At 43.2% G+C, this 24,937-nt stretch overlaps 1 protein-coding gene across 2 annotated transcripts; it reads left to right on the forward strand.

Moving 5' to 3' along the window:
* The first annotated feature begins 6 nt into the window (after nucleotides 1–6).
* SCARB2 (scavenger receptor class B member 2) lies at nucleotides 7–23,711 on the forward strand. 2 transcript variants are annotated; one of them, XM_026848136.1, is made up of 13 exons: nucleotides 7–126; nucleotides 7,366–7,523; nucleotides 11,406–11,553; nucleotides 12,980–13,168; nucleotides 13,932–14,023; nucleotides 14,767–14,886; nucleotides 15,831–16,009; nucleotides 16,566–16,684; nucleotides 18,637–18,710; nucleotides 20,197–20,248; nucleotides 20,890–21,048; nucleotides 21,189–21,259; nucleotides 22,589–23,711. In XM_026848136.1, the coding sequence occupies exons 1-12, from the start codon at nucleotides 10–12 to the stop codon at nucleotides 21,216–21,218; spliced, it is 1,437 nt and encodes a 478-aa protein (XP_026703937.1). In that variant the 5' UTR covers nucleotides 7–9; the 3' UTR covers nucleotides 21,219–21,259; nucleotides 22,589–23,711. The 2 variants fall into 2 exon arrangements, with proteins under 2 accessions (XP_026703937.1, XP_026703936.1); XM_026848135.1 differs by lacking the exon at nucleotides 21,189–21,259.
* The last annotated feature ends 1,226 nt before the right edge of the window (nucleotides 23,712–24,937 follow it).

The following is a 24,937-nucleotide window of genomic DNA, read 5'->3' on the forward strand; positions in this document are numbered from 1 at the left end:
GCAGCAGCCATGAAGTCGCTGTGCCTCGTCACCGTGGGGGTCTTGGCCATGACGCTGCTCATCGCCAGCATCTCCTTGCTGGTAGCACACGTCTTCCAGACAGTGGTGGACCTGCAGGTGAAGCAGGTAAGAGCACGGCCCGGTCCCTCCTGACCGCTTTATTCGCTCGCCAAATAACCCTGGGACGGAGGGAGGGGGCTGGCGGGGGGCGTTGTCTGGCTCCCTCCTTGCACCAGCTGTGGTTGGGTGGGGGCAGGAGCATCCCTGGGCAGTGAACCCCACCTGCCCTGCACCACCCGGCTAGGCTGGGGCTCAGGGTGGAGCTCTGGCTGCGCTGGGCCTGGGCTGGGTTCAAAACGAGTAAAAATCAGTTCTCTTGAGGCAGCTTTACTGGCTGGGGGGCAGCAGCTGTAGTGAGGAGCCCTCTCCAGAGCAGCAGCACATGAGGCGGGCAGGGGACACCTAAAGCACCCCTTTTGTTTTGCCATCCCTATCATCGCTTTCTTGCAGCTTTCATACAGTAGCTTGTTCTGCTGCTCCATGTACTGCTGCCTCTGGAGCACAGCCAGAGGTGCTGTGGGCTGAGACACGTGGTAGTTTCCCAGGCTGGGTGATGACAGCGAGGTATTTCACCCGGTTATTAAAGGCTGCTTGTAGCACACCTCGGGGACACCCATCCTGGAATTGTTATGAATGCAGAGCCCTTCAGTATTCATGGTCTGCCTAAGCTTTTGTTCCTCATACTGGCTCTTTGCATTATCTGGTGTTCCAATGAGACTGGTCAACTATGTTAGTAACTCCCCTGACATACCTGTGAAGCATGTAAATGAACAATTATTTGTCTACTTAGTCCGAGGAATATCATCCTCTCAGCAGTTCTGACAGAAACCAAGAGTGCTAACAAATGAACAGACTAGTGTTATTGTCTTACTGGTGACTGAAGTCTGCTGATCCTCTGTGATGTCCTAACCAAAGTACTATTCATTTTTTGGGGGGTATTGACAAGGAGCATTTCCTAACATAGAAGCTGTAGTGTCTTAAATCAGTTCAGTTCAGGGACTGCAGTTTTAGGTTGGCAGTCAGCTTAAAGCAAGTTGTGGCACTTTGAAGTGTGCCTGTAAACTTCAGAGGATAGCCCAAAAAAAAAAGGCTATCATAGGGTCAGCTGTCATGCAGCCTGCCAGTGTGTCAGCTGCTCTGCAGAAACTACTCGTACAGCTATTCCTGCAGTGTTTGTTCTCAGGTACGTGCCTCTGCTGTGCTGGAGCGTAGCATGGGTGATGGATAGTTTATCCTGAAGTCATTTTATTGCCAGCCCATACCTTTTCTAAGCAGTCTGAAAGCCAGGTGTGATGTGAGTGTTAATGTATGCAAAGTTGTATGCAAACCAAGGCAAAGCAGTACAGCTTTGCATAGGCATGTGCAACTAGTTCCATCTCCCAGATCTTAGGTCTCTGGAAAGAAGTCTGTCATCTGCATCACAGCAGAAGCTCTAGTTTCTTATCAAAAGAGCAGTGGCGTAAATAAAATGGTTTGGCGGGAGAGTGTAGAACTGTCAGGAATTAGGTGTGATCCTCCTTATGTGTATTATCTCTTAGCTACATGCTCCTTACCCTTAATGATTGATTATGTAAGAATAAGTTGTTATTCGCTCAGCAGGGCTTTCAGTAATGCAGGATATAGTTTCAAGAGCTCAGTCTTTTCCTGCGTACTGCTTGTGCCAGCTCACATCTAGATTGCACAGAATCAAGTGTCCTGCTCCCTGCACTAACCACTGACTCCCCCCTGGCCATCTGCAGGAACAACACACACAAACTGCAGAAGTACAGCTTTCAGCCTCAAAGCCATGTGCTCCCAGTCATTCTGGTGATTTGGCTGCTTTCCACGTGTGCTTTATCCCATGTGAGTTTTTGTGTGTAGTCTAGAAAGTTGCTGTCTCTTGTGTAACCACATATGCAAGCTTAGAAAATCTTGAGCAAATAGATAAATCTCGATTTGCCATTGAAATATGGCCAGACTAGAGCTTTTCCAGCTCTCTGATTACTCTGCAGTCCAGGGCATTGGACATGAAATGTCATCTCAGCACTCTGGCCCTTCTTAGCCTCCTCAACCTCTCTGTTGTTGGAGAGTTGCAGAAGGGACAAGAGGTTGCCCTTACAACAGGTAGTTCATGTTCCTTTGAGGGCTTTCCAACGGTCCTGAAACAGAGCTGACTTGCAGTGAGGAGCTGTCTTTGCAGTCTCAACTACAGCTGAAAGAGAAGACTGCACTTTGGAGCCATTGAAGCACCTGCATGTCCAAACCCAGGACCTGTGAACCACCGAGGAAGGGTGGGCTTTCAGCAGGGGGGTTGTGTGCTGCATCCTTACCAGCCAGAGGCAGAGAAAGGGAAGTCTATTCTTGGGTACAGTGGGGGGGTGGGAATAGTGGGGAATCCAGCCTGGTGTCAAACTTCACATCCCCTTGAAAATCAGCAGACAGATGTGTAGTGACAAGGACAGTGGGAACACCTTTCCCAGAAGGCATTAAAATCTTGTCAACTTATTTGCCAGTTTTACTGGCTTTTATGAATTAGAGTGCCATGCCAGATCAGATATCTCCCTTGTCCAATATCTGTTTGTTGTCAAGAGTTAGCACATGAAACTCCATCGAATAAAGGCAAAAAACTTGTAATGAACAAGAATAAACTAGCTGCCCAAAGGAGAAGGGCTTTCATAGCTGCTATCAGTGATTGCCTTATGCTATATGTTGGTTATATAGTTATGTATTTTATTGCCATAAGTGTGCAGTTTATGAATATAACAACCTTTGATCTATCCACCTAATTCCAAACTTGGGCAATCGGTCTTTTACCTCAAGTGTTTTCTTTATGCCCCATACCTTACACTGATAATTTTAGAAAATTCTTGGTCTTATAACCCCTCAAAATTTTACTGGACTTTTGTTGCCAGCCATCTCTAGAGCTGGATTGTCTGGAGTGTTTAGGACCCAAAAGGACAGGAAAGATATATTGTCCCTTGATGGATTTTATGTATTGATCTTTTTTTGCTGTTGTTGTTTAATATGAAACACTAGAGCTCTCAGCACAATTTAATGTGAAGGTTTCGAGGAAGAATCAGTTGAGATGCTCCTTTTGAGCAGACCATTCCCAAGGTGCAGGCTTAGAGAAGTCTGTTCATGTTGGTCTAAAAGCTCACCCTATCACTTGTCTTAAAAAGTTGCAGTTAAATTCTGTCATAGATGAACACATAAAAATATGTCTTGGAATTAGAACATTTTGCAGTTCCAAGGAAAAAAAAAAGAATTTAATTTTCTGTGTAGATTCCAGAAATGTTCAGTACCATTTCCCACCCCCACTATCACTACCAGTAACAGTTACATTTGGGAGGGGAAGCTTGCTTTTGATTTCCTCGGTCTGAAGCATGGTCAAGACAAGGAAACACCAGCGCATGAGATAGCTGCAAATCGCTGACTGGCATGATAAATTAAATCAGTAGGAAGGATGCGCTGGTAGATTTAAAATGAGTGTGGACTCCACTTGGACAGAAGAACCTCTGCTGTGCTTCTTCGAGAAGACGGGAGATCATGTTGTCCACTGGTTTTAGGTTGTGATCTTGCAGCAGGTACACCCTTGTATCTCTGAGACAGGGTCTCTGGGTGTACTGGGTCTGGCTGAACTGGAATTGGTTTTCCCCTACAGCAGCCCTCACGGTGCTGTGTTTTATGCTGGGAGCTGGCAGGGTGTTGATAGCACCCTGGTGTTGTGGCTACTGCTGAGCAGTGCTTACACAGCACCAAGGCTCTTTCTGATATTTCCCTCAGTGGGACGGGGTGGGCAAGATCTTGGGAGGGGACACAGCCAGGACAGCTGACCCAAATCGACCAAAGGGATATTCCATACCATATGACGTTTGCTCAGTATAAAGCTGGGAGAAAGGAGGAAGGGGGTGGGGTCACCCTTGGTCCTCCGAGGCAACCACTACGCGTATCGGAGCCCTGCTTCCTGAGAAGGCCCGACATCGCCTGTCCATGGGAAGTAGAGACTAAATCTGTTTGCTTTTGCTTCCGCGCGCGGACTTTTGCTTTGCCTTGCTTATATTAAAACTGCTTTTGTTTCACCCACAAGGGTTAGTTTATCTTCTTTCCCCTCTTTACCCTATTGAGAAAACAAGGGGGAAAGGGGAGGGGGGGGAAGTGATAGAGCGACTTGGTGGATACCTGGCATTTAGCCAGAGTCAAACCATCACACTGGGTCTGAGGCTTCTCTAGGCTACTGCTGCAGGACTAGTGTCTGGCTTAAGGTTTCTGAATACTTCGTATCTATTCTTCTTGCATATAAATGTAGCAAGGGAAAAGGTCTTATTCTCGGGCCTTACACAGTACAGCAGCAATAACTACATATATAACTACATACTTTAGATTAAAGAGCAGTCCTGGGATGTAATATCTTGCAGCCTGCCCAACCTAGTAGTGAACACAGCTCTGACAAATAAACAAGCATTCCCAGTTGTGTAACATCAGATACTGCTGTAGTGTGGAGGAAAGTCAGCACAGCTAAACTTGAATGCCGTAGCTGAGGGTCATGGATGTATGTTTTGTTCAAAAATATGTGCTCATGTTTTTCTCTCGGGTCTAGGATGTGTAATATCATGTGATAGACCCAAATATCCCTCTTAACATTTAATCAAAAATAGGAGAAGAGAGCTTACCATATTTTATTATTTGAGAGTTTCGTGGGAGTCTGTCAGAATCCAGCTCAGAAGTTTGTGAGTCTGTCTGGGAATACATCTGGAGCTGTCACTGTACAAACCTATAAATAGGCACGTCATTTCTGTGGGAGATCCAGTGTCATGTGGATCCCGGAAATAAATAACCAGATTACTTTGTTTCACTACCCTTTTGCTCTGTAGCCCATCTGCCAGGGGATGGATCACTTACGATTTCAAAATCTCAAGAGCCTGTATTTAAATCAACCTGACAGAGAAATCCTCCTTCACTTCCTTCTTATTAAATGCTCTGTACATGTAATCTGATGCATATGTGTATATAGAGAGAGCGTGGTAGAAACCTGTGTTACATTTAGCGATGCTACCTTGAGCGCTACTTGTTTTCAGTCTAGCTCAGGAAAGGGACAGGAGACATGGCCTCCCTGCACATTGTAAATGTGATCCCTCTGTTATAAAGGATAGACTGAAGTCTTAAACTGGACTGAATATGACCAGGGTGCACTTAGTTTTTTTAAACGTTGCACATTTAGAATGATTAATAATCTCTCATTTTAGTTGCCTCATATGAGAGGCATTTGAGCAACAGATAGGTGTCCTGAATATGCTTAGTAGTTGTTAGGGAACAGTTCAAATTCCTAAATATGGATGGTTAAGGTCAAGACAGACAGTAGTTACTCTGTTTATCAGTGTCAGGCTTAAACTCACTGTGTTTCATGCACGAGAGATGTGAGCTTTATACAATTTAGCAAATGAGCAGACATCAGTAGTTCACTACACCAGCACCTCTGAAATAACTGACTTTGTAATGTCGTTATTTGCCTGTGGAGGTAAGCTATCATGGTCATCTGTAGTAAATACATTGCTGTCTTGCTTCCAGCCCTTTATGGTGGCATCATGAAAACTGTATGCCTGACTTTGGGAGATTTTCTGTTCCTGATCCTACAAACCAGCTTTAGGAGGTCTCTCTCTGAATACGGGGATGAGCCTCCTTGGCATAGTTCACAAGAAAACAGGATCAAAAGCATTGGGCTATGTAGGAAACGGTACATATGAGCTGCTGGTGGTTCCAAAAAAATGCTCAAACCTCCTGAAGCATGTCTAAAATACATTCTTTTTTTTTGGTGGTATGCACAGAATACGTGGTTTGAAATTCTCAGAGGAAAGCAGTCTGCAACTGCGAAGTGCTACCAGCTGGGTTGGCTTTCATTGCTATTCAGCAATACTGCTGCCATTCCAAGCTCCTGCCAATAATTTTTTTTCTTTGAAACACTCTTCTCTTTATCTAATCATTCAAAATTAAAATCTACACGAAGACAAAACAGTTCCTTAAGTGGGAAGGCCAAGAATGACTCCTGAGGCAACTGTGGCTGATAAAGTTAAGACCCCATGAACAGTAACCAAGAAATGGCATCAGTCCAAACTGCCCTGCTTTTGAGCTTGCACTCACAATATTTGACTTGTTTTCTCAGAAGAATAAAAAGAGCAAGTGTTGATGAGACCCATTTAATTGCAAATTATTCCCCCTTGCCCTTCTTCCGCCCAACAGGTGATACGGTTTTCAAAGATACAGTTTTCTTTGTGCTTATTCCTGAAAATTCCACTCTGCAAGCCAAATTGCTCTTTACTACCACAGTAGCAATACCAGTGTTATAGCTATACAAAAAGCCTTGATTTTGGTGGTGTTGGTGCTTTTATAGTTGGGGTGAATTTTATCTAAAATGGAATGGTAATAAAATGAAGAGTTAAGAGCTTTATTACATGTTTCTAATGGAGCTACACACAGGTACAGTTGTGACTTGCCTTAAAACGTGTATGTTGGTAGGTAAAGGAATTACTGATTCATTAGTTAAGTGCTTCTGTCATAAAATAATGATTTATAGCTTTTCTTTTGTAGGTTCACATTTTATTGGCTACAGAATAGACAGTCCCTGGGTCTGGAGACGCATGCACTCTCATTGGTGTAAGAATGTAATTAAAGACAGAGGGCAAAGAATCTTTGCCCTATTCAGAGATCTCAGAAAGGCATGAATCCTGGTATGCCTACATGACAGCAATTTCTGTCCCTTTCAGGTTTTCCTCACAAGCCACTGAAAAACAAAGTCTAATTGCTTTGGAGACAGAATCTCACAGCTGTAGTGGAATCTGACATTCTTAGGGAAAGGAATCTTAAACACAAGTAATCTAAACTTCTTTTCTAGCCTTGTTGCTCCTAAGATATCTCTTAGGACTTCTTGGCCTCCCATTGACAAATTCTACTTTTATCTGTAATGCTGGCATGTTTCATGGTATCTTACATCAGGTTAGGTTTTTGCTGATACAGGAAATGCAACAGAATCACTGCGTAATAGCTGGTAAGTCTTCATTCTGAAAAATGTCAGGCAGAAGTGTTTGTGGGAAGACATGGAACAGTAAACCCAACAAAAGTATGCCCCTAGCCTGTGAGCCTTTGTAGCATGTATCTGATCTTGTTGATATTTAGTGAGATGCTTCAAAGTAAAACATATTTATAAGTATTGGTAGACTTGGGGTCTTGAATCCTATTGCCTGTGCTTGTTCCAAAGGCATAAAATTCCTCTTTTCCTATAAATATCATACAGTGTCTATTGTTAACAATGAATCTATCTTTCTATCGTTTCAGGGAACAGTATTGAAAAATGGCACGGAAACCTTTGAAGCCTGGGAAGATCCTCCTCCACCAGTCTACATGCAGTTCTACTTTTTTAATGTGACAAATCCTTTAGAAGTGCTTCAAGGAGATACTCCTCTTGTAGAGGAAATAGGGCCATACACCTACCGGTAGGATCATTTCACTATTTTCACATTTCACTAAACCTGTTGTATGTGAAGAAGCCAAAAAGGGGGTTCCAGAACACTTGGGATCCCATTCTAGGATAAAACCTAGCTGTTACTGTGTGAGTAAAAGTTTATTCAAGGGAGCATGGTTATACACCACCCAGGCCATACAACTGGACTGACATTTGGAGAACCTGCAGTCAGTTTCAGATTAAGCCAGTGACTTCTGTCAGATTTTGGGTAAGATTTTGCTTGTGTGCTGCTGTTCCTGAACACAGAGGAAGTTGTTTGCATCCTGGCCTACTGTTTCATGAGAGAAAAAACAGTTGGGTGATGTTTGAGAGTCTGGAAAGGGGAGTGTTGCATAAAAGTGTGATTCATGTGTTCACTCAAAAATCAGTTCCTAGCTGAAGTTGCCCAATTCACATCAGTAGAATTGTGGCCAGAAAACCAGTTAGAGAGTGGTAACTGCAGGGATCTTCCTCAGTCCCCCCTCACTAAAATCTACTTAGATTCAGGCATACCTACCATTTTTACAGACAGCCAGACTTACTAAGGCTGCGTGCAGTGTTGGAGCTTATCATTCTGTGTGGTATGGCTACACACTGAACAGTCTGAGTCTGCTGCATGTGGAGAGTTTTTAAAGTCACGTTACAAATTAGTTTTCCTTTAGAGCTTTATTCTGCTCTGCTGCATGCAGCAGTGTAAACTAAGAGCAGTCCTGTGGCAGGAAGCATTATGGTCTTTGAAGTCACAGAGGTATGAGAACTTCAGCAAAAAGGTTAATTTCTCGTCATCAGTCTTACTTCTGGTCACACACACTCATTCAGACTGGGCACTGGCTCAGTGCCAGAGGGAGTTGTCTTTACCCAAGCTGAAAAATGATCAGAATCTGGTTGTTAGTGTTTTAAAAAAATACTATAGAATAAAAGGGAGAGCCTTTGTGGTAGCCTTGGTCGCTGCAGTATGTCTTGCCTTTCTGTTTCTTTCCTCCCACACCTCAGCTTTGCTTCACCCTCTGCCATCAGTCTTTTCCCTTGTCTCCTCTATTTCAGTACTGTGTCTGTTTAGCCTTGGCAAACTATATGCGGTACTTTGGCAAAATACCTTGTGTTAGATAAAGCAGTAGAGCTGGAGAAAAGTTACATAAGCTTTCAAGTTCCCAAGCTTTTCTTCAGGTCTCTGTAGTATAATGCTGAGAATTAGTCAGCAGTGCATTCTCTCTGTCGTGAAGATAAATAGGGCCAGTTCTAGGTGTAATGCAGCTGCATGAAACCACATAGGCCCATGCTTTTCTGCGCTCTGATGCTCAGTCTCCCTTGCTAACTTCTTGTTTTCCCTTTTCTTAGCTCTGAGTGTCTTCTGCCTGTCACACACAGCCCAGTTTGTGGAGCTGCGCCTTATCCATGAAAGAGTTCAGTGGGATGGACAGGCCTGGTGATGTGTAGCTGGCTGGGTTGGTCTGTGCCTGAGGGGAGGCCCAGCCTGAGCTGCTGGTTTTTGGCTTGCTGGGAGAGCTTTCCCCTGCAATGCAACGCACGCTGGGTCAGGCCATGCAGGCTCTCCCTGAATTGTTTATTGCAGTGCAAGGGAGGGAGGCTGCGTGTTCCGGGCCTGCCGTGTTTCTGGCTTGTTTGGTTAGCCTGATTTTTTGACATGTCTGGACAGGATTCAGTTGTGCTGTGCTCTGTCTGATAGAAGAAAGAGGGAAGTTAAAAAGTGGAGTGCTCTTTTCCAGGAGATTTTTTTAATCCTTGCCTAGCTGTCACTGCCAACTGTACCAGACTGTCAGCAGTGGGTGGGGGAAGAGAGGAGGCGTGTGGGAGGAGAGGGAGAAAGGATGTATGATGTTGCAGACATACTGCATGGTCGAGCCAGAGAATAAATACCAAGTTTGTCTTACAGGCCCCATGTAGCAAAACATGAAAGACTCATTTAGGTTTAGTAAGTGGCAGAACACCTAAAATGCCCTAACATGAAGCGCATCATTCAGTGTTTTTATAAAACAGGGTACTGGGGGGAAAAAGGCTGGAGGTGAACTGGCCCAGACAAGCAGAGGCAAAAGATCTAATGAGTAACAGAGGAGGTGGGACAGCTAAATAGTCTCTTCCTGCATATTCTTCCTGCAATTCATAGTTTTGACCAACACACATTATAAATCAAGTTAGTGCAGAGGTAGATTCTGTAACAAAAATGTAGTAGTGCCATTGTTTATAAATCATGAAAGTTGAATTTGCAGCATAAATTAAAGTGCAAACTGCTTACCTGCATAAGGCTTCTGAGTCCCAAAGTACACTTGAATATTGTCTGGTCTTGCACATATTTGCAGCTTTTTGTCTTTAACATCTGAGATCCTCCTACTCATATCCCTAATTAGGAAGTATTACTTTTCTCTCTGGCCCTTTTAGAGTTGGAGAGGCTTCTCAGGTTTAACTCTGGCCTATTTTAGGGAAGGTGCTTCACAACTGTTTCTATCCCCTCAGTTCAAGCCCTAGGGTATAAAGTAGATCCCTGTACAAGAGGCTCTTCCCAAATCAAGCTGAAAGTGTTGCTAGACCAGAATGGTCCTAGGTGGTAGGGATGCTGAAGAGTGGTAGATACTCTGTTTGTGTAAGGATGATGGGAAATGGTTGGTTCCTAACAAGAACACTTTCCACAGGCCTTTCCAGTTTGCTTTAAATTTGAAAGACTACCAGAGTAATACAGCCTGTCATGAAGCTGCATTAATGTATCCAGTGCAGCCAGGATAGGATCTAGGATAGCACAGGGTCTTGCAGAATAACTCCCCTTCACATCTTGGGATTTAAAATTTAAACAGGAAGCAAAGCAATGTCAAAGTCAACAAATTCTTGAGTAAATGTAGTCTTAAAAAATACAGTGCATTTTGCTTCACATGAATGCTGAAGGGATCATACCATGAGCAGACAACCTGCCATTTCCATTTTCAAGTTTGCTTCAGACACATATATAGCCTGAGCCAGCCAGTTCTGCAGAATTTTATGCTTCTTGTTTGTAAAATGGTAGTGGCAACGGACTGAATTATATTTATGACATACATTTCAGGGTAGTTAAGATCTGACTTCCTCATCAGGCCATCAGGTAGCATCTGGTATTGCTTGCCAGTTGCACCTGTTTGTCAGCAATCCTGAGTTGTATGCTGCTTGTCAGAGTGCTTAGGCAGCGTCAGAAGCAACCTGCCACCCCACAAGTAGTTCATAGCAAAAATTCAGCTGAATTTCTGTCATGTCCAGGATTCCTACCAGAGAATTGAAGGAGAGGAGCTAAAATGAGGCTTGTTTTGTAGTCATGTCACATGTAAGCTCAGCAGTCCTAGTGCAAAGTACTCTGAAGGCAGCAGAAAGATTCTGGTAGGTTCTTAGGTCAGATTAATGAGATTTACGTGAAGCCTACATCTTGTTCTGTCTGGGAGCGAATTTTGCCTGCAGCAAAGAGGCAAAAGTTTCATTTTCAAATTGTACTTCAGTGCAGTCCCATATATAGTGCCTCTAAATCTGTCTGTACTGCTTGAAATTGTTCTCTTTCCTTGGAGGTTTTTTAAAATGAGGCAAAAATACAGAGTGCAATTAACATGGGGGGTGGCATTTTTGGAAGCACCCTCTGAGGTCTGATTCAGTTTACGCTGACTTAAAGGCAAGTTCTGTTGCTGACAGCAGCAGTAGCAAAAGTGAATCTACACCTAATGAACTGAAAATCCCACCCTTTATGTGCTTAAAACAGTAGAATAGCCATAGGCTAATTGCAATTACTGTTATGTGTGTATATATATATATGCGCCCCAGGGGGGAGACCCCCCTCCCCCTTTTTTTAAACTTTATTTTTAAACTTGTTTAACTTGATTAGAGAACAAACTTTCTTGTTTTTCAGAGAATACAGGCCAAGAGTGCATGTTCAGTTTTTGGACAATGGTACCAAAGTATCTGCTCTGAATCCAAAGACATATGTGTTTGAACCTCAGAAGTCAGTGGGAGACCCTGAAGTGGACCTGATTAGAACAATTAATATTCCTGCAGTGGTGAGTTCTCTTTCATTTCTGCTTGGAAATTATCGCAACACACTTTATAACTAGCAGCTTGTTGCTTCATACTGTCTCTCCCTTTGTGGTAGATAAACGTGATTGAAGAACGAGAGAGGCAACTTATGTCCGGGGCAGATACTATGTTCAGTTTTGGTTTGGCCTGTTGTGGTTTTTTTTTATTATGCTCCTCCCTTGCCATACGCTTCTTTAGTGTTAATGCCTCACTCTTGCGCTGAGAGCTGACATGCACTTCAGAGATGAGCAGGAATCAGGCTTGTTGGTTTTCCATGAGTAGGTAAAGCTAGGGCATTAGAGACGTCAAATGCATTGGAGGAACTATGACTTTTGAATGACAGAGTTTGGAATGCTTAGGGCTGTTTCTGTCAAAATTGCAAAAACTGCCTCCCAAGTCTGCATCTCAAGGTGAAAAAAAAAATTACAGCAGAGGAGTTTCAGATATGGCTGAATGAAAAGATGCTCTCAAAATAAAATTAAAGTTAAAACATGCATCCCCAAACTGTGTTAGGTAAAATTTTTTGGTCTCATACAGGAATGATAGGAGAACAAGCAGCTCTAAAGCTGTTATACCTTCCAAAGGAAATTAGACTGTTCTAAAATACTTGCTGATTGTGTAACTAAGCCTTTACTCTCTGTATAGTTTAATTGACTTAGGTTACAGGGCGCATTCATTTCTGGTTTTCCGCAGCATTTCCAAAAATGTCTTGTCTGATTTTATGAATGAATACACAAATGCACTGTATATGGTAGTAGATAGGACTCAGCTTACTAAAAGTTGCAAACAATACAGTCACTGTATTTACAATTCCTTCCAGGCATTGTGAGAGTGGTGGTAAATATTACGTCTTGTTCAGAGTTTTGACTGTGATGTACTGTAACAGGCAGTACTAGAAGAACTACAGATTGGTTTGCCCAAGGAATATTCCCTTCTTTTGTTTTTGCTTTTTTACAGACATGTTGTAAAATCACTTGTCAGCTAGAAAGGAAATAAATTTTGGTATTGTGTGCATTTTGGAGAAATGGCTATCTTTTAAAAATGTAAACCATAACTTCCTAAGGGTGAAATTCAAAGCATATCTCCAACTGTAATATACTTGTGAAATTCAGGCTGTTTAGAAAGCAGTTTTGGACATTTCATTCAAAATCCATTCTCAGTCAATGGCGTGGAACTGAGCTGGTTGTGTGCCAGTGCCACGCTGAACGAGTATCTGCAAGAGCACATCCCTGTGGGAGAGAAGCTGAAGAACCTGTTAGCCAACACATTACTTGCTATGAGTGGAAATAATGTGACTGAAAATACAGTTGAAACGTGCAGTGCTAAAATGTGTCTGTGTTTGTATGCATCTGGTATTATTTATTCTACAATAAATTTGAACATTTCTCCCTTATTCCAATCTCCTGGCAGACTGCAATGGAGTGGACCAGGTCAACCCCTCTTCAGTTTGCCACAGAGGTGCTGCTGCTTCTGTACCAAGAATCCCTGTTTACAGTTCACACCGTTCATGAATTACTGTGGGGCTACAAAGACAGGCTCCTGTCAACCATTCATCTTTTGCATCCTGAGATTGATCCAGTATTTGGTTTGTTTAATAAGGTAACTGATACACAAGACTTTCTGATGCTTTTGAGGAGGAGTGATGTCATTGCTACAGAGTTTGGACTGTCATTGCCACCCAGTTGAGGGGGATATGCTTGGACTGTGGCCAGGAGGTAGGCTGCAGGGGCAGCAGAAGAATGCTCCCTCTTGAGTTTAGCTGTACCTAGGCACTGGCCGGTAGCATAGCTGTGAGTGTTTTACCTGACTTCCCTTTATCAGGTATGGGTAAGCTCTTCAAAGATGGGTGTCAACCACTCCACTATTGTCTGTGCTTGCTTGAATAACATGGGCTTTGTGGGGCCAGTTGTGCAAATCGGTAGAAAAATTTCCTGACCAACTTCCTTAGTAATTGATTGAAATGGCGTGTTTTTTCTGTGCTGCAGCCATTAGTGACTTCCGCGGTGTTTCTGATTGGACTGCAGGGACTCCTTGTTTCCTGGAGATAATCTGCAGTGCTCAGGTTATTTTCTGTGGGTTAATTTTTTTTGCTGTTTTTTCAGTGGCAAATTTCAAAGGAAAAAAGGCTAATCTGATGTTACATTTCCTTCACTTGGAAGGTGTAGGAATCTAGCCCAGTCACTTCCAGCTCATTTATATTCAAGGTGAACTTTAATGAATTGCATTTACCTCAGCAGGAGTCTGTCACTTGTAGGGTGGATTTGAAGTGATGACAGCTTAAACTCCTGCCACCCTGTTGTAGTTACCAGCCAGGTGTTACAGAATGAGTGGAGTGATGAAAATCTCATGTATCTGTTTGCAGATGAATGGAACTGATGATGGAGAATATGTTTTCCTAAGTGGGGAAACGAACTACCTTAACTTCTCAAGGATTGTGGAATGGAAAGGAAAAGAGTAAGTTTTTCAGCGTGGTGTAGCCTCTGTCAAAATCTGCCCGTTCTCACATTTTGGATGAACATAAGCATTATTTACAAAAAAAAAAAGGTACTTTTATTCTGAGGATGGTGGTAGCTCTTAGCAGCTGTAGCTTCAGAGCAGCCCCCCAGTATTTTGGTTTGTGTCATATAACTATGAAAGGAAGACAGCCCTAGTCCTTAGAGAGCAGAGTGCTTTGAATACTCCCCTCTGAACACCTGGCTGTCCAATGGCAGAGGTGACCCTCTCTCCACTCCCTCCTCTAGGACACCCATCCCAGCCACCTGTGGGGACAGTGTTCCTGCATCCACATCACCGGTGTTCCCAGACACCACCCTTCTTTGCTGCTCTATACCCAGAGCCAAGACTGGGAGGGACATCTTGCACCTGGGTATCTAACACTTCTTCAGCGCATGTTACAAAGCAGCAAAAGATGGACTACTTAAAGCACCTCTCTCCCATTAAACAAAACATCTGCCAGCAATTACATCTATGGGGGGAACTCTAGCAGATATATTCTTACTTGTCTGATGCCGGTTTCTTTAAATAGGGTATAGATGCAATTAAAACCCATTTTAATCCCTGTTTTTCTTGGAAGAGCTGAGGCAAGAGGACTTAGAACTGTACAGGTCTAATTCTCATTTGCTTAGACAGTGAGCTGGCATCACCTGACCACTACTCAGATCTTTTAACCCTTACTCTCTTGGCTTTGTTTTCTTCAGGTCACTGAGCTGGTGGACAACAGAGACATGTAACATGATCAATGGAACAGATGGGACATCCTTTCACCCGCTGATTAGCAAAGAGGAGAACATTTATATCTTTTCTTCTGATTTCTGTAGGTAAGGAGAAGAAAGTGTCACACAGGCTTTAAAGCAGAGCACTTAAGTCCATTCCTCTTGATGTTTCATGTTAGGCTGGTGTTTTTCCTCCTGTGATTCTATTTAACAGTATGAGTGTTTTGCATTTATTCATGGTATGAAGGATGAGTTACACCAAAAAAAAACCCCAATCTGCATCAAGTTAAGGGTATGCTATTTCAAAATAAAGTGAGAATTTGGAAGATGCCTGGTAAGACAGAATGGATTGCCTTGCAAGGCTAGTAATGCAGGGAATGGAAGGATTTATATGAACCTTGCCTGAAACTTCTTTTGTCCAAAATCTTCCTCCGTGCCCTGCTTTTTTGAGAGAACCTGGATTGCCCTCTTCAGAGATTCATGAATTGACATAATGCTGTCTGAAATGCAACAAGATGAAGACAGTCTTGATGTTTCCTTCTTTATGTTTCACCTTGTCTCCTCCCTTGCCCATTTCCCTGTCTGTGAAGAACAAAACTGAATCTGAAATTCTCTGTTTAAGTCAATACAGATGTGTGTTACACTAAATTCAGGAATTGCCTAATTCCTCTGTGTTCCACGACTGTGTTCCTTTCCTTGTCCCTCTCAGTAGCATGTACCAGCACTCTCTCACACAACATGCAATAGCAACAAGGGGACCAGAGTGAGGCCCTGAACTGCTGAAGGCAGGCATCAGTATCCCTGGAGCAGCATAGCTGGTGCAGCATCCTCTATTGTGTGCAGCAGCAGAATGACAGGATGTGTATTTGCTGATCAAAAGCCTATTAATTTCAATACAGAAGATCGTTGGAATGGGCTTAAACCAACCCTGTAGCTTACTGCAAACTTAAGTAGATACACAAGTATCAGCAAAGAATGCTGACCTCTACAGCAGGTGTCAGTGTGTTGTCAAGACTAACAAATCTGGGTCTGGCTTTTCTTCCTTGCAGATCTTTATACCTGGTGTACGACACCTCAGGAGCCGTTGCAGGCATCCCAACCTACCGCTTTGTGCCCTCTGCTATGGTCTTTGCCAACACGACGGTTAACCCGGACAATGCTGGATTCTGTGTGCCACCAGGAAACTGCCCTGGCACTGGTGTCCTCAATGTCAGCATCTGCAAGCAAGGTATGTTACCAGGTGGTGGAAGCAGAGCAGAGGGACATCAGTGGGGAACATATTTCTCCTTTCTATCTGAAATATATGAGGACAGTTTGGTGAGGCCTGTGGATGTGATTGCACTCAGTGAAATCAGTCACCAACAAGTGATCGGTTGGTGGTAAAATTGCAGTAGTGATGTAGAGGGATGTTCCTATGTGATGCTGTGTGCTCCAGCAATGATTTAAATCAAGAAATCAGAAGGAGGTACCAGGATCCATACTGAACAGCTTGGGCATTCATCCTCTGCTCTTATCCAGGTAGCTATCACAACTGAGTAGTTGAATGAAAACAGTGCAAAAGTCCAGTGTGCAAGCTTGAGATGTGAAGCCATGCTAATGCTGTACAAGGGAAGTTTGGCTTTTTCTGACGACAGGAAGTCAGAGTGTTGCTTCTGTAGCTCCAGAATGGACGTTTCCTTTCACTGTAAATGGCACGGTGGGAAGAGTTTTGAGGTCCTCAAAGACTTCCTCGAATCTTGCTCTGCCTTTTTTAGGTGGTGACTTTCTTTGTTTTCACATTTCAGGTGCTCCAATATTTCTATCCGCCCCACATTTTTACCAAGCAGATCAAAAGTTTATAGAGGACATAGAGGGCATGCACCCAAAAAAGGAGTATCATGAGACGTTTCTGGACATCAATCCTGTAAGTGCAGTCTTTTTAAAGGCTTATGTAGGTGAATCCAAGCACATGGACTGAGGTCACCTTCTTGGATGGTGTGTATCGACATAGTCCCATTGACCTCAGGGAAGCTGTACTAGTTTATGTGGAACCAATCTGTTTGCTCTATACAAGCAAATACAAACTTTGCTGGACAGCAAGAATTAAAATACTTTTCCCATTGTCTAATCACACATTTTCTGTGTGATTAGACCTGCTATCAGACCAGTAATGATGAGATGAAGGAGTTAAAACATTTCTTAGGAGCAGATGAGGCTACTTTTCCTGTTCACCCTGCCATCCTAATCATTTGAATATTATCTTGACTGTGTTTTCTCCAAGTTAAGCTAGGTATGTGGACCAAAAGAGCAAATCAGTCAAGATTCAGTGGATATTGGACTCAATCTAGATAGCATGGAGTCATGAGAGGAGAGATGCAGAAGTGTAGTGATGCTGTCTTTCATGGAAGTTTATAGAGTTACTGGTATTCCCACTGTGAAATGTCAAATAAAGGGAGCTTGCAGATGATGGTCCGTAGTTTTAGACTTGTGGTTTAACCCTGTTGGGCAGCTAAGTACCACACAGCCATTCACTCACTTCCCCCCAAGCAGGATGGGGGAGGTAATCAGAAGGGTAAAAGCAAAAAACCTCGGGTTGAGATAAAGATGCTTTAGTAATGGGGGTGGGGTGGGGGTGGGGGGGAGAGAAACAAAACCAAGAACAATTGATGCAAAATAATCCCAGTTGGCCACCACCATCCCGTCCTTGAGCAACAGCAACTCTGGCAAACTTTCCTCCAGCTCTTCATCACTGAGCATGATGTCATACGGTATGGGACATCCCTTTGGCCAGTTTGGGTCAGCTCTCCTGTCTGTGTCCCCTCCCAGCTTCCTGCCCACCTCCAGCCTACTCACTGGCAGGGCAATGTGAGAAACAGAAAAGGCCTTAAGGCTGTGCAAGCACTGTTCAGCAGTAACTAAAACATCCGTGTGTTACCAACACTGTTTTTGTCGCAGTTCCAAAACACAGCCCAATACCAGCTATACTGTGAAGAAAATTAATTCTATCCCAGCTAAAACCAGTACAACACTGATGTCTACATCTACACATAGGAATACAGGTTGATGGAAAGAGCAAAATCATGACCTGCTTTACAGAAATTGAGTACTCTGACTCATCAAGCTGTTATCTGTAGCTAAAGCAGAGGGAATTGTATAGTTCCTCTCTTAAGGTCTAGTGCAGATGCTGCTTGGTATCTGGTTTGGTGCCAGGTTCTTCCTCTTACCCTGCTCCTACTTACCCAGTTTTTTTGTACTATGAGCTCTGCACCTCCCCCCTCCCACCCACTCTTCAGACTAAATTTTGCTGCTTGAATGCAAAAAATATTCCTGTGAAGCCAACTGCAACTCATACTGTAGTGGTGGCATTACTGTGAGAAGTGTTTCACACTCATTATCTCTGTGGCTGTACACTCCCATTGACTGGTCAGTAGCTGTTTTTCACCCTTTAGAAAGGTAGGTTTGTCTGTGGCTGAGATTGTTCTGGTTTCTGAGTACTGTTGCAGAGACTCTGCAAGGAGCTGTAAGTAGTAGCCTTTTCCAAAACCACAGCTGGATCTGGAAGGAAAGGGGATCCTCTGTAGCTGAAGTGTAATTTTGCACAGCACAGCACAGCATGATGGCACTCTTATCTCTGTTGCAGCCTCTTCACATCTCCTTAATTTAAGAGGCAGACTGGAATGTAGGTATATGAATTGCAAGTGTATCTTGGTGAAGGGAAATAATAACTCTAAGTGGGTCTTGTCTTGCCTTTCAAGTCCACACCAGGGTAAATATTAGGTTGTATCCTCCCAGTTCCTATTATTTCATGTCTACTTGTTTTTGTGGTGGTTTTTGGGAGTTTCTTTGATTTTTACACTGATTTCTTTTATTCCCCAGCTGACAGGACTTGTCTTGAAAGCAGCCAAGCGGATGCAGATCAATGTTCACGTCAGAAAATTACCTGAATTTTTGTAAGTGTTCTCTGCTGCCAGATTGATATCTCAGATCTGATGTGATACTCAAAATGAGTTGGTCTGCAGTGTTCAGATGGAATATTTGTTGGGGAGTTCAATTAAGAGAGAGAAATCCAGTCAAATCTGTTAGAAGTGGCAGTATCTTCTCTTCTTGCAGATCAAGTAGATTTTGCAGTTCCATCTGCAGCATAAAGGCAGTAGTCAAGAGAAGTGAGATGTTGTGGACAGTTTCCATGTGATGCTTGTGGTGGCATCAGTCATATCACACTGGTTTGTTGGCTCAGAGAGAGGGTCCGCCACAGTGGAGTGCAGCTAGCACTCAGAGAGTGGCTGCTCACTGCAGTGAGGACATGCCATCCTACTCTTCACAGCTTTTAGGAGAGAAAAATACTGCAGTTACCATCATTTCTCAGCAGTGGTCACATGAAAACCAGAGAAGGGATGACCCCAGACAGGGCTGCCCGTGACTTTCCCCGACAAGCCCAAAAAGCAGACCAAGTGGTATGTCTCAGATAGCAGGCAAGCCCTAGCTAAAACTCAGGAAGGAGGGCTCATTTGGTCAGTTAGAGGGAAGTACCTTGCCTGTGACTGCATTGTTATGACAAAATCTTTGTACAGCAACTTTGGCAGTCAGTACAACCCTGCAACTTGGAACAGTGTACAGTCCTGGGTAACATGAGTAAAATGCCCCATTTCTTCTTTGTTGTGGACGGACTCTACCTGGTTTTCTGGGTGTTCCAGTTTGAGGGGCATGTCCCCAAACTGCAGCTCAATTGTGCAGAAATACCATTCCCTTCATCTTGTGTCTTTCTGAAGTGTTGATTTACTTGTAACTAATGCTGTGTGGTAGCTATTCTTCCTACTTAGCTTCTCAGCTGATGTTTATTGGCACAGCTTTGTTATATAACTAAAAAAGAAGCTGATGTTTATTGGCACAGCTTTGTTATATAACTAAAAAAGTATTTTATTTGCCTGATCCTCTTGGGAGTGAGTGTCAGTGATGTTTCTTCACAATAGCATCACCTTGCTTTCTAGTGCCCAGGAGCTGTTACATTAACAAAATTTAGGCATATGCTGTTATTTCATGCATGCCAAATGTTGGGGGGTTTTTGCTGCTGTGCTCATGTTGCTTGAACAATAGCTTCTGTGTTTTACAAATATGAGTAACCTTCAACATCAACTTAGCTTAGCATTCCTGCTGACTGGCACAAATCTGTCATTCAGTGGGTTATTAATGAGCCTCTTATGGTTCCCACTCTTTCTCTCCTCACCAAGTCCCAAAATATGTAATTGCTTCTAAACCAGGAGATTGAGGTTGTTCTACTCCAGTAGGGAGGTGAAAATTGACAATGAAAAGGAACAGGCCAGATGTTTTTTAGGGATGGTTTCCTCATTCATTGTTCTATTATAATCTGTCTTCAGAATCCTCAAGTTGAAAAGTTGCAAAACTATAATTTTTTGTTGTTGTTTTTTTTTTACACAGTGAAACAGGCAACATCCGAACGCTAATTTTCCCAGTGATGTATATAAACGAGGTAATTATTTTTGTTATTCCTTTGCAGCGTTGAGGTATGTTTATGCTTGCGAAAATACTTTTTGAGTTAACCCGAAAAGAAAATGCTGGTTTTCTTGTTGTTTTGTACAGTAATAGGTAGGAAGCTGTTGCTATTTAACTAACAGCCTTCTGCTGCTTGTTGACCATCAGCCCTGCAAAACACTCTCAGTCAGAGAGTTCTTTTAATTTGAAAGTATCGGCCATGAGGAAAAGGGTTGCTCAGATGAGGAGGTGGGAGTTCACAAGATCACATCTGGTTTTGAGTCACTTTTTGTGAATATTCCTGTGCTGTAGTTGGATCACTAAATTAACTGGATTCATGGAGGACTCGAGGGGACTAGTTTCAATCACGTACATCATTATTCCAGGACTATTTTATGTCATTGCTAAACTGAGAGTTAAAAATCACTTCTTTCTTTTGAAATGCAGACTAGATGATCCCTCTGGCCATGCAAGGAGAGATAAGAATTCTTAGTGGGAAATTATATCAAGAAGCAATGAAGCAGAGGTGGAGAGCTGTGGGAGTGTTGTTTCCCTACCCTTCACAAAAGTAAAGTGGTGAAATATAAAGGAAGAACAAAAATAAACTTTTTTTCCCCTCTTCATCTCTCTATGCTCCAGAGTGTTCTGATTGATGAAGTATCTGCTAACAAACTCAAGCATGTCCTGCTGGAAGCCAGTGTTGTAACTGGAATCCCCTTTGTAATCATGGCTCTAGGAATTGTTTTTGGGATTGTGTTTATTGTGCTCGTGTGCAGGTCCAGAGGAATAAGTGAAGAGGTAAGTAGCATTTGAATTTGACCTTGTTTACTGTACATCTGCCCTGTATTTGATTTTCTTTTGGTTGATTTAACCTGTTCAGTGTCTTTCTGCATACAAACATTTTTATATGTTGTTTTTGTTTAAAATGACCTTTCTAGGGAAGGGAAGTTTTAATAGACTCAGAATAAATGCACCAAAGCAAAGGAATGGAGCTAATATAAGAAACCTGGTAAGGCAGATCGTATCATCTGTGCCTAATTCCCTTGCCAACAGTAGTTTAAAAAAAAAAAAAAAAAAAAGATGGAAAAGTCCACCATATTTGATGGGCAGATTTAGTCAGCGACAATCTGAAAGTGTTCTCAGTAGAAACAATTTTGATGTGCCAATTGGTTATTTTTCAGAATCCTGATGCAAATTTATGACCAAAGAACAGATTAATTTTACAGACAACAGCATGCAGAAGGTTTTATCCAGACAGTACTAGTTTGTATGTCTATTTATGAAAAGTTCTGTCACAAAACGACATGCTGGCTTTAAGGTTGCTAGTCACATTGATAGATAATGCCAGAATTTCACCCTAACAGGCAAGGCAGTTGGGTTCAGGTGAGACAAAATGATTAATCCTTTGGTTAGTGAAATAGAGTGGGTACTCTAGTAGGCTGTTTTCTTCTAGTTGCTGTGGTCTTAGTGTGGTTTTGCTTGTATGGTGCTTCCTAAATACTATCTTACAATAGTATGAAAAAGCACCATCCCTCCTACCTGCAGAGCACCCAGCCACACCGTGCATATGCTTTGTTTTAGTCAGTGGGACCCAGTGGGACAAGGGCTGTGATGGACATGGCAGCAGTTTGGCGGTGAGGTGTGCAGCCTCCTTTCCTCAAGCAGTGGTTTTGAGCAGCTGATCTTTGGCTCTCTTGGTTTCATCCTTGATTTTCTCTCTAGGTACCCAGGAAACGTTTCACAAGCAGGTGCTCTCAGGACTGTACTTCAGGTTCCTTTGCAAGAGAGCCTGGTACAGAAGTTTTAATAGACTCAGAAAATAAAAGGTCCTTTGAGCTTTTGAGTCTGCCCGTGTTATGGCAGGCTCAGCTAGAGAGTCAAAACTCTTCCACTGCCTGAGGCCCCTGTCCCAGGTGTTCCTGCCCCACCCTACATGTATAGCTTCATACCAGCTCTCTTGGATGTTCCTGAACCCTGCGCAGGGATTATACAAAGGGACACCTATATTTTATGTTTTCTCTACATTGCTTGTGTTGCTTTTCCTGCAATCAGAGGTAATTCAGCTAGTTATAGATCTCCTTGTGAGAGGGTTGGTTATGGCCTGCCACCAACTGTATGGTGCCACAGAGAGCCAGAGGTCCCTGCCCAAGCTGTCATCCACCTTCTGGGGCTTTTTATAGTACAGTGCTCGTTCTTTTACAGGAAATTATACTTAGAAGTAGGAACCAAGAGCTTTTTCCTTTCCTTTTTGGAGTCTCGGCAGTCCAGCTTCCCCACCATGGAAGCTCTCTAATGTGCCACGTTTAACTGTGCTGTGTTGTGGTTTTTTTTCTGTCAGAGTACTGAAGATGAAAGATCCCCACTCATCCGGACATCTTAGTAGATTTTCTTTAACATGTGACCCTGGAGAATAAACTATTAGAGCTGACCTAATGCCAACTACCACTACCCAGCGTTGTCCACTGTGGAGAAAAGATCATGTCAAATACAACTTTTTATGGTATAGAGATGGAAAAAATCTGCAATGTCATCAAGGGAGGAGACTTTTCTTACCAGCTAAGTTACAACCTTAAAACTACATTTTAAAACTGCTTGAGATCCTGCTTTTTTCAACCCTGCACTCTCTTTGTACCTGCACTGACAGCCATAGACGATCACAACCACTATATCAGTGAAAATAAAATGGCCTGGTTCATTACAGAAACGACACGGGTAGAATTTGCAAATGGCTTTAGGAGTGTGGGCTACGAAGTACCCTTCTAGAACCAGAGCAGGCTCCTGTATCACCCAGGAACAACGGACAAATTTTGCTGAAGGCCTAGTATTGTCTTTTCTGTAAAGTGTTGCGCGCTACTTATTACCAGTATGCACTGACTGTTTATTATTAATGTCATTGGTCCTTTCACAAAACTGATTTGTACAACTAATACAAAACATGGAGTGACACTTGATGGAGCATCTGTAGTTACCAGGTAAAAAGAAGCTGATGATTTGAAATGTTTTTCCATACAGATCTCTTAACTGTTCTAACTCTGCACAGAATCCCATTGCACGTTAGCGATGCATTTATCCTTAAGGTTTTGGGGTTTTTTCCTTCAACTTAAAAAACAAAACACAACACAACATTGTTCTTGATGGTGGAAGGTACAAAAATGGTGTTTTTTTCTCTGGTATGTGTGTCAGTTACCAGCCGTGTGGTTTAATGTGAATGCCGACTTGGCAGTTACATTTGCTGTTTAGGATAAAAGCACACCTCCATATTAAGGTATGCATCAGGCCTTGAGAAGTCATAACACTTTTTTTACTTGTCAAGTGGAAACTTGTTTTAAAAATCACAAAAGTATTTTTCCCTAATTAAAAGAATATTCTCATTGAGAAGTATTTCCATTAGGTCTAGATAGGTAAACATATTTTTAAAATGTATTATTGTCTTCTAAATAGAGGCACTGGTTTTTGCATTGTTTTGGTTTGGGTTTTTTTTTTCTTAGCTGGTGACTTGGTCAACTGTTTTGTTCATCTGGAGCTTTTTCCAACCAGGATTTTCATGGTGACTGTGCAGTTACTTATTACCTGTATTAGCTAAAAGCACCTGGCAGAGCCCAGGGTCCTCACAGTATTGCAGTTGCAGCTTTGCCTCTTCCGTGTTTGCCACAGCAGGTGGCCAGAGCTGGCACCCTAAACCTCAGCCGAGGAGCAAGGATGCCGGTGGGACATTCATCTGCCTGTTGCCTTGAGGAGTGCAAGCATACAGGAACAACACACTCATCGCAACCTTCTACAAAGGAGCTGTTCTGGAGCAACCACTCCATTTGACACTGTGGGCTAAAACTGTCACCTCTTCTCTGCACCCCCCCAAAAAGTTGCTTTCTGCACAGCCAGGCTGAAAAAAACACTCCGTGAAAACACCTTGGGAACTTTCTTGGCCCTGCTTTAACCCAAATGCTGCTCTTCTTGCCGTGTTCTGGATGCTAGAGACATTGCTGGAGTTACAGCCATCTCAGAGCCATTCATGACCTTTCCTTGCCCATTGCTGGGAAGAACCTGTCATCTAGGGAAAGGCTCGTGGATTTTCTTTCCTAGCTACCCGCCACGTCCCACAGTAGGGCAAACCTGACCCCAAGGTAATGGTGTCGGAAGGGGAGAGGGGAAACCGATTCCACTGCAAGGCAGATCCCCAGTAAGAAAGAGGTCCGTGGCAGCCAGGGACGCTGCAGGGGTGCTGTAATCACCACGGCCCAGCCGTGCAGATTTCTCTCCCGAGTCTACGTACCCTGAGTTCTGCCGGGGGTTGGCGAGTCTCCATCGTGCCTCGGGTTCCAGGAGCGGCACCCTGCTCGGGTTCTAGCTGTGCCCCCTTACCCCTCCCTCGGGCTCCGCCCTGCAGCCCCGTGCTTTCCCTGAAGCTTTCTGAAGCACCGCTGCTATTTATGTTTCTCCGACACCACACAACACTGTACGCTGCGCTTTCATTGCCCTACTAAATCGCTGCAATACCTCCGTTCTGCGACCTGTTCCTGAGGATATTTTTCCCCAGGATATTTTCTTAAATCCCTATTAAACCATAAACAGGACATTTTCTTCTCCTGATACAGGGAGGAGAAGAAGTTATTTTAACTGTCCCCCGTGGGTGGGAACTCGCGGCTGGGCGTCCCTCCGTAGTTGTGTCCCGTACTCCCCCCCCCCCCCC

The sequence above is a fragment of the Athene cunicularia genome (assembly GCF_003259725.1).
Source record: "Athene cunicularia isolate RWA chromosome 4 unlocalized genomic scaffold, athCun1 chr4_part2, whole genome shotgun sequence".
Classification (NCBI taxonomy): Eukaryota; Metazoa; Chordata; class Aves; order Strigiformes; family Strigidae; genus Athene; species Athene cunicularia.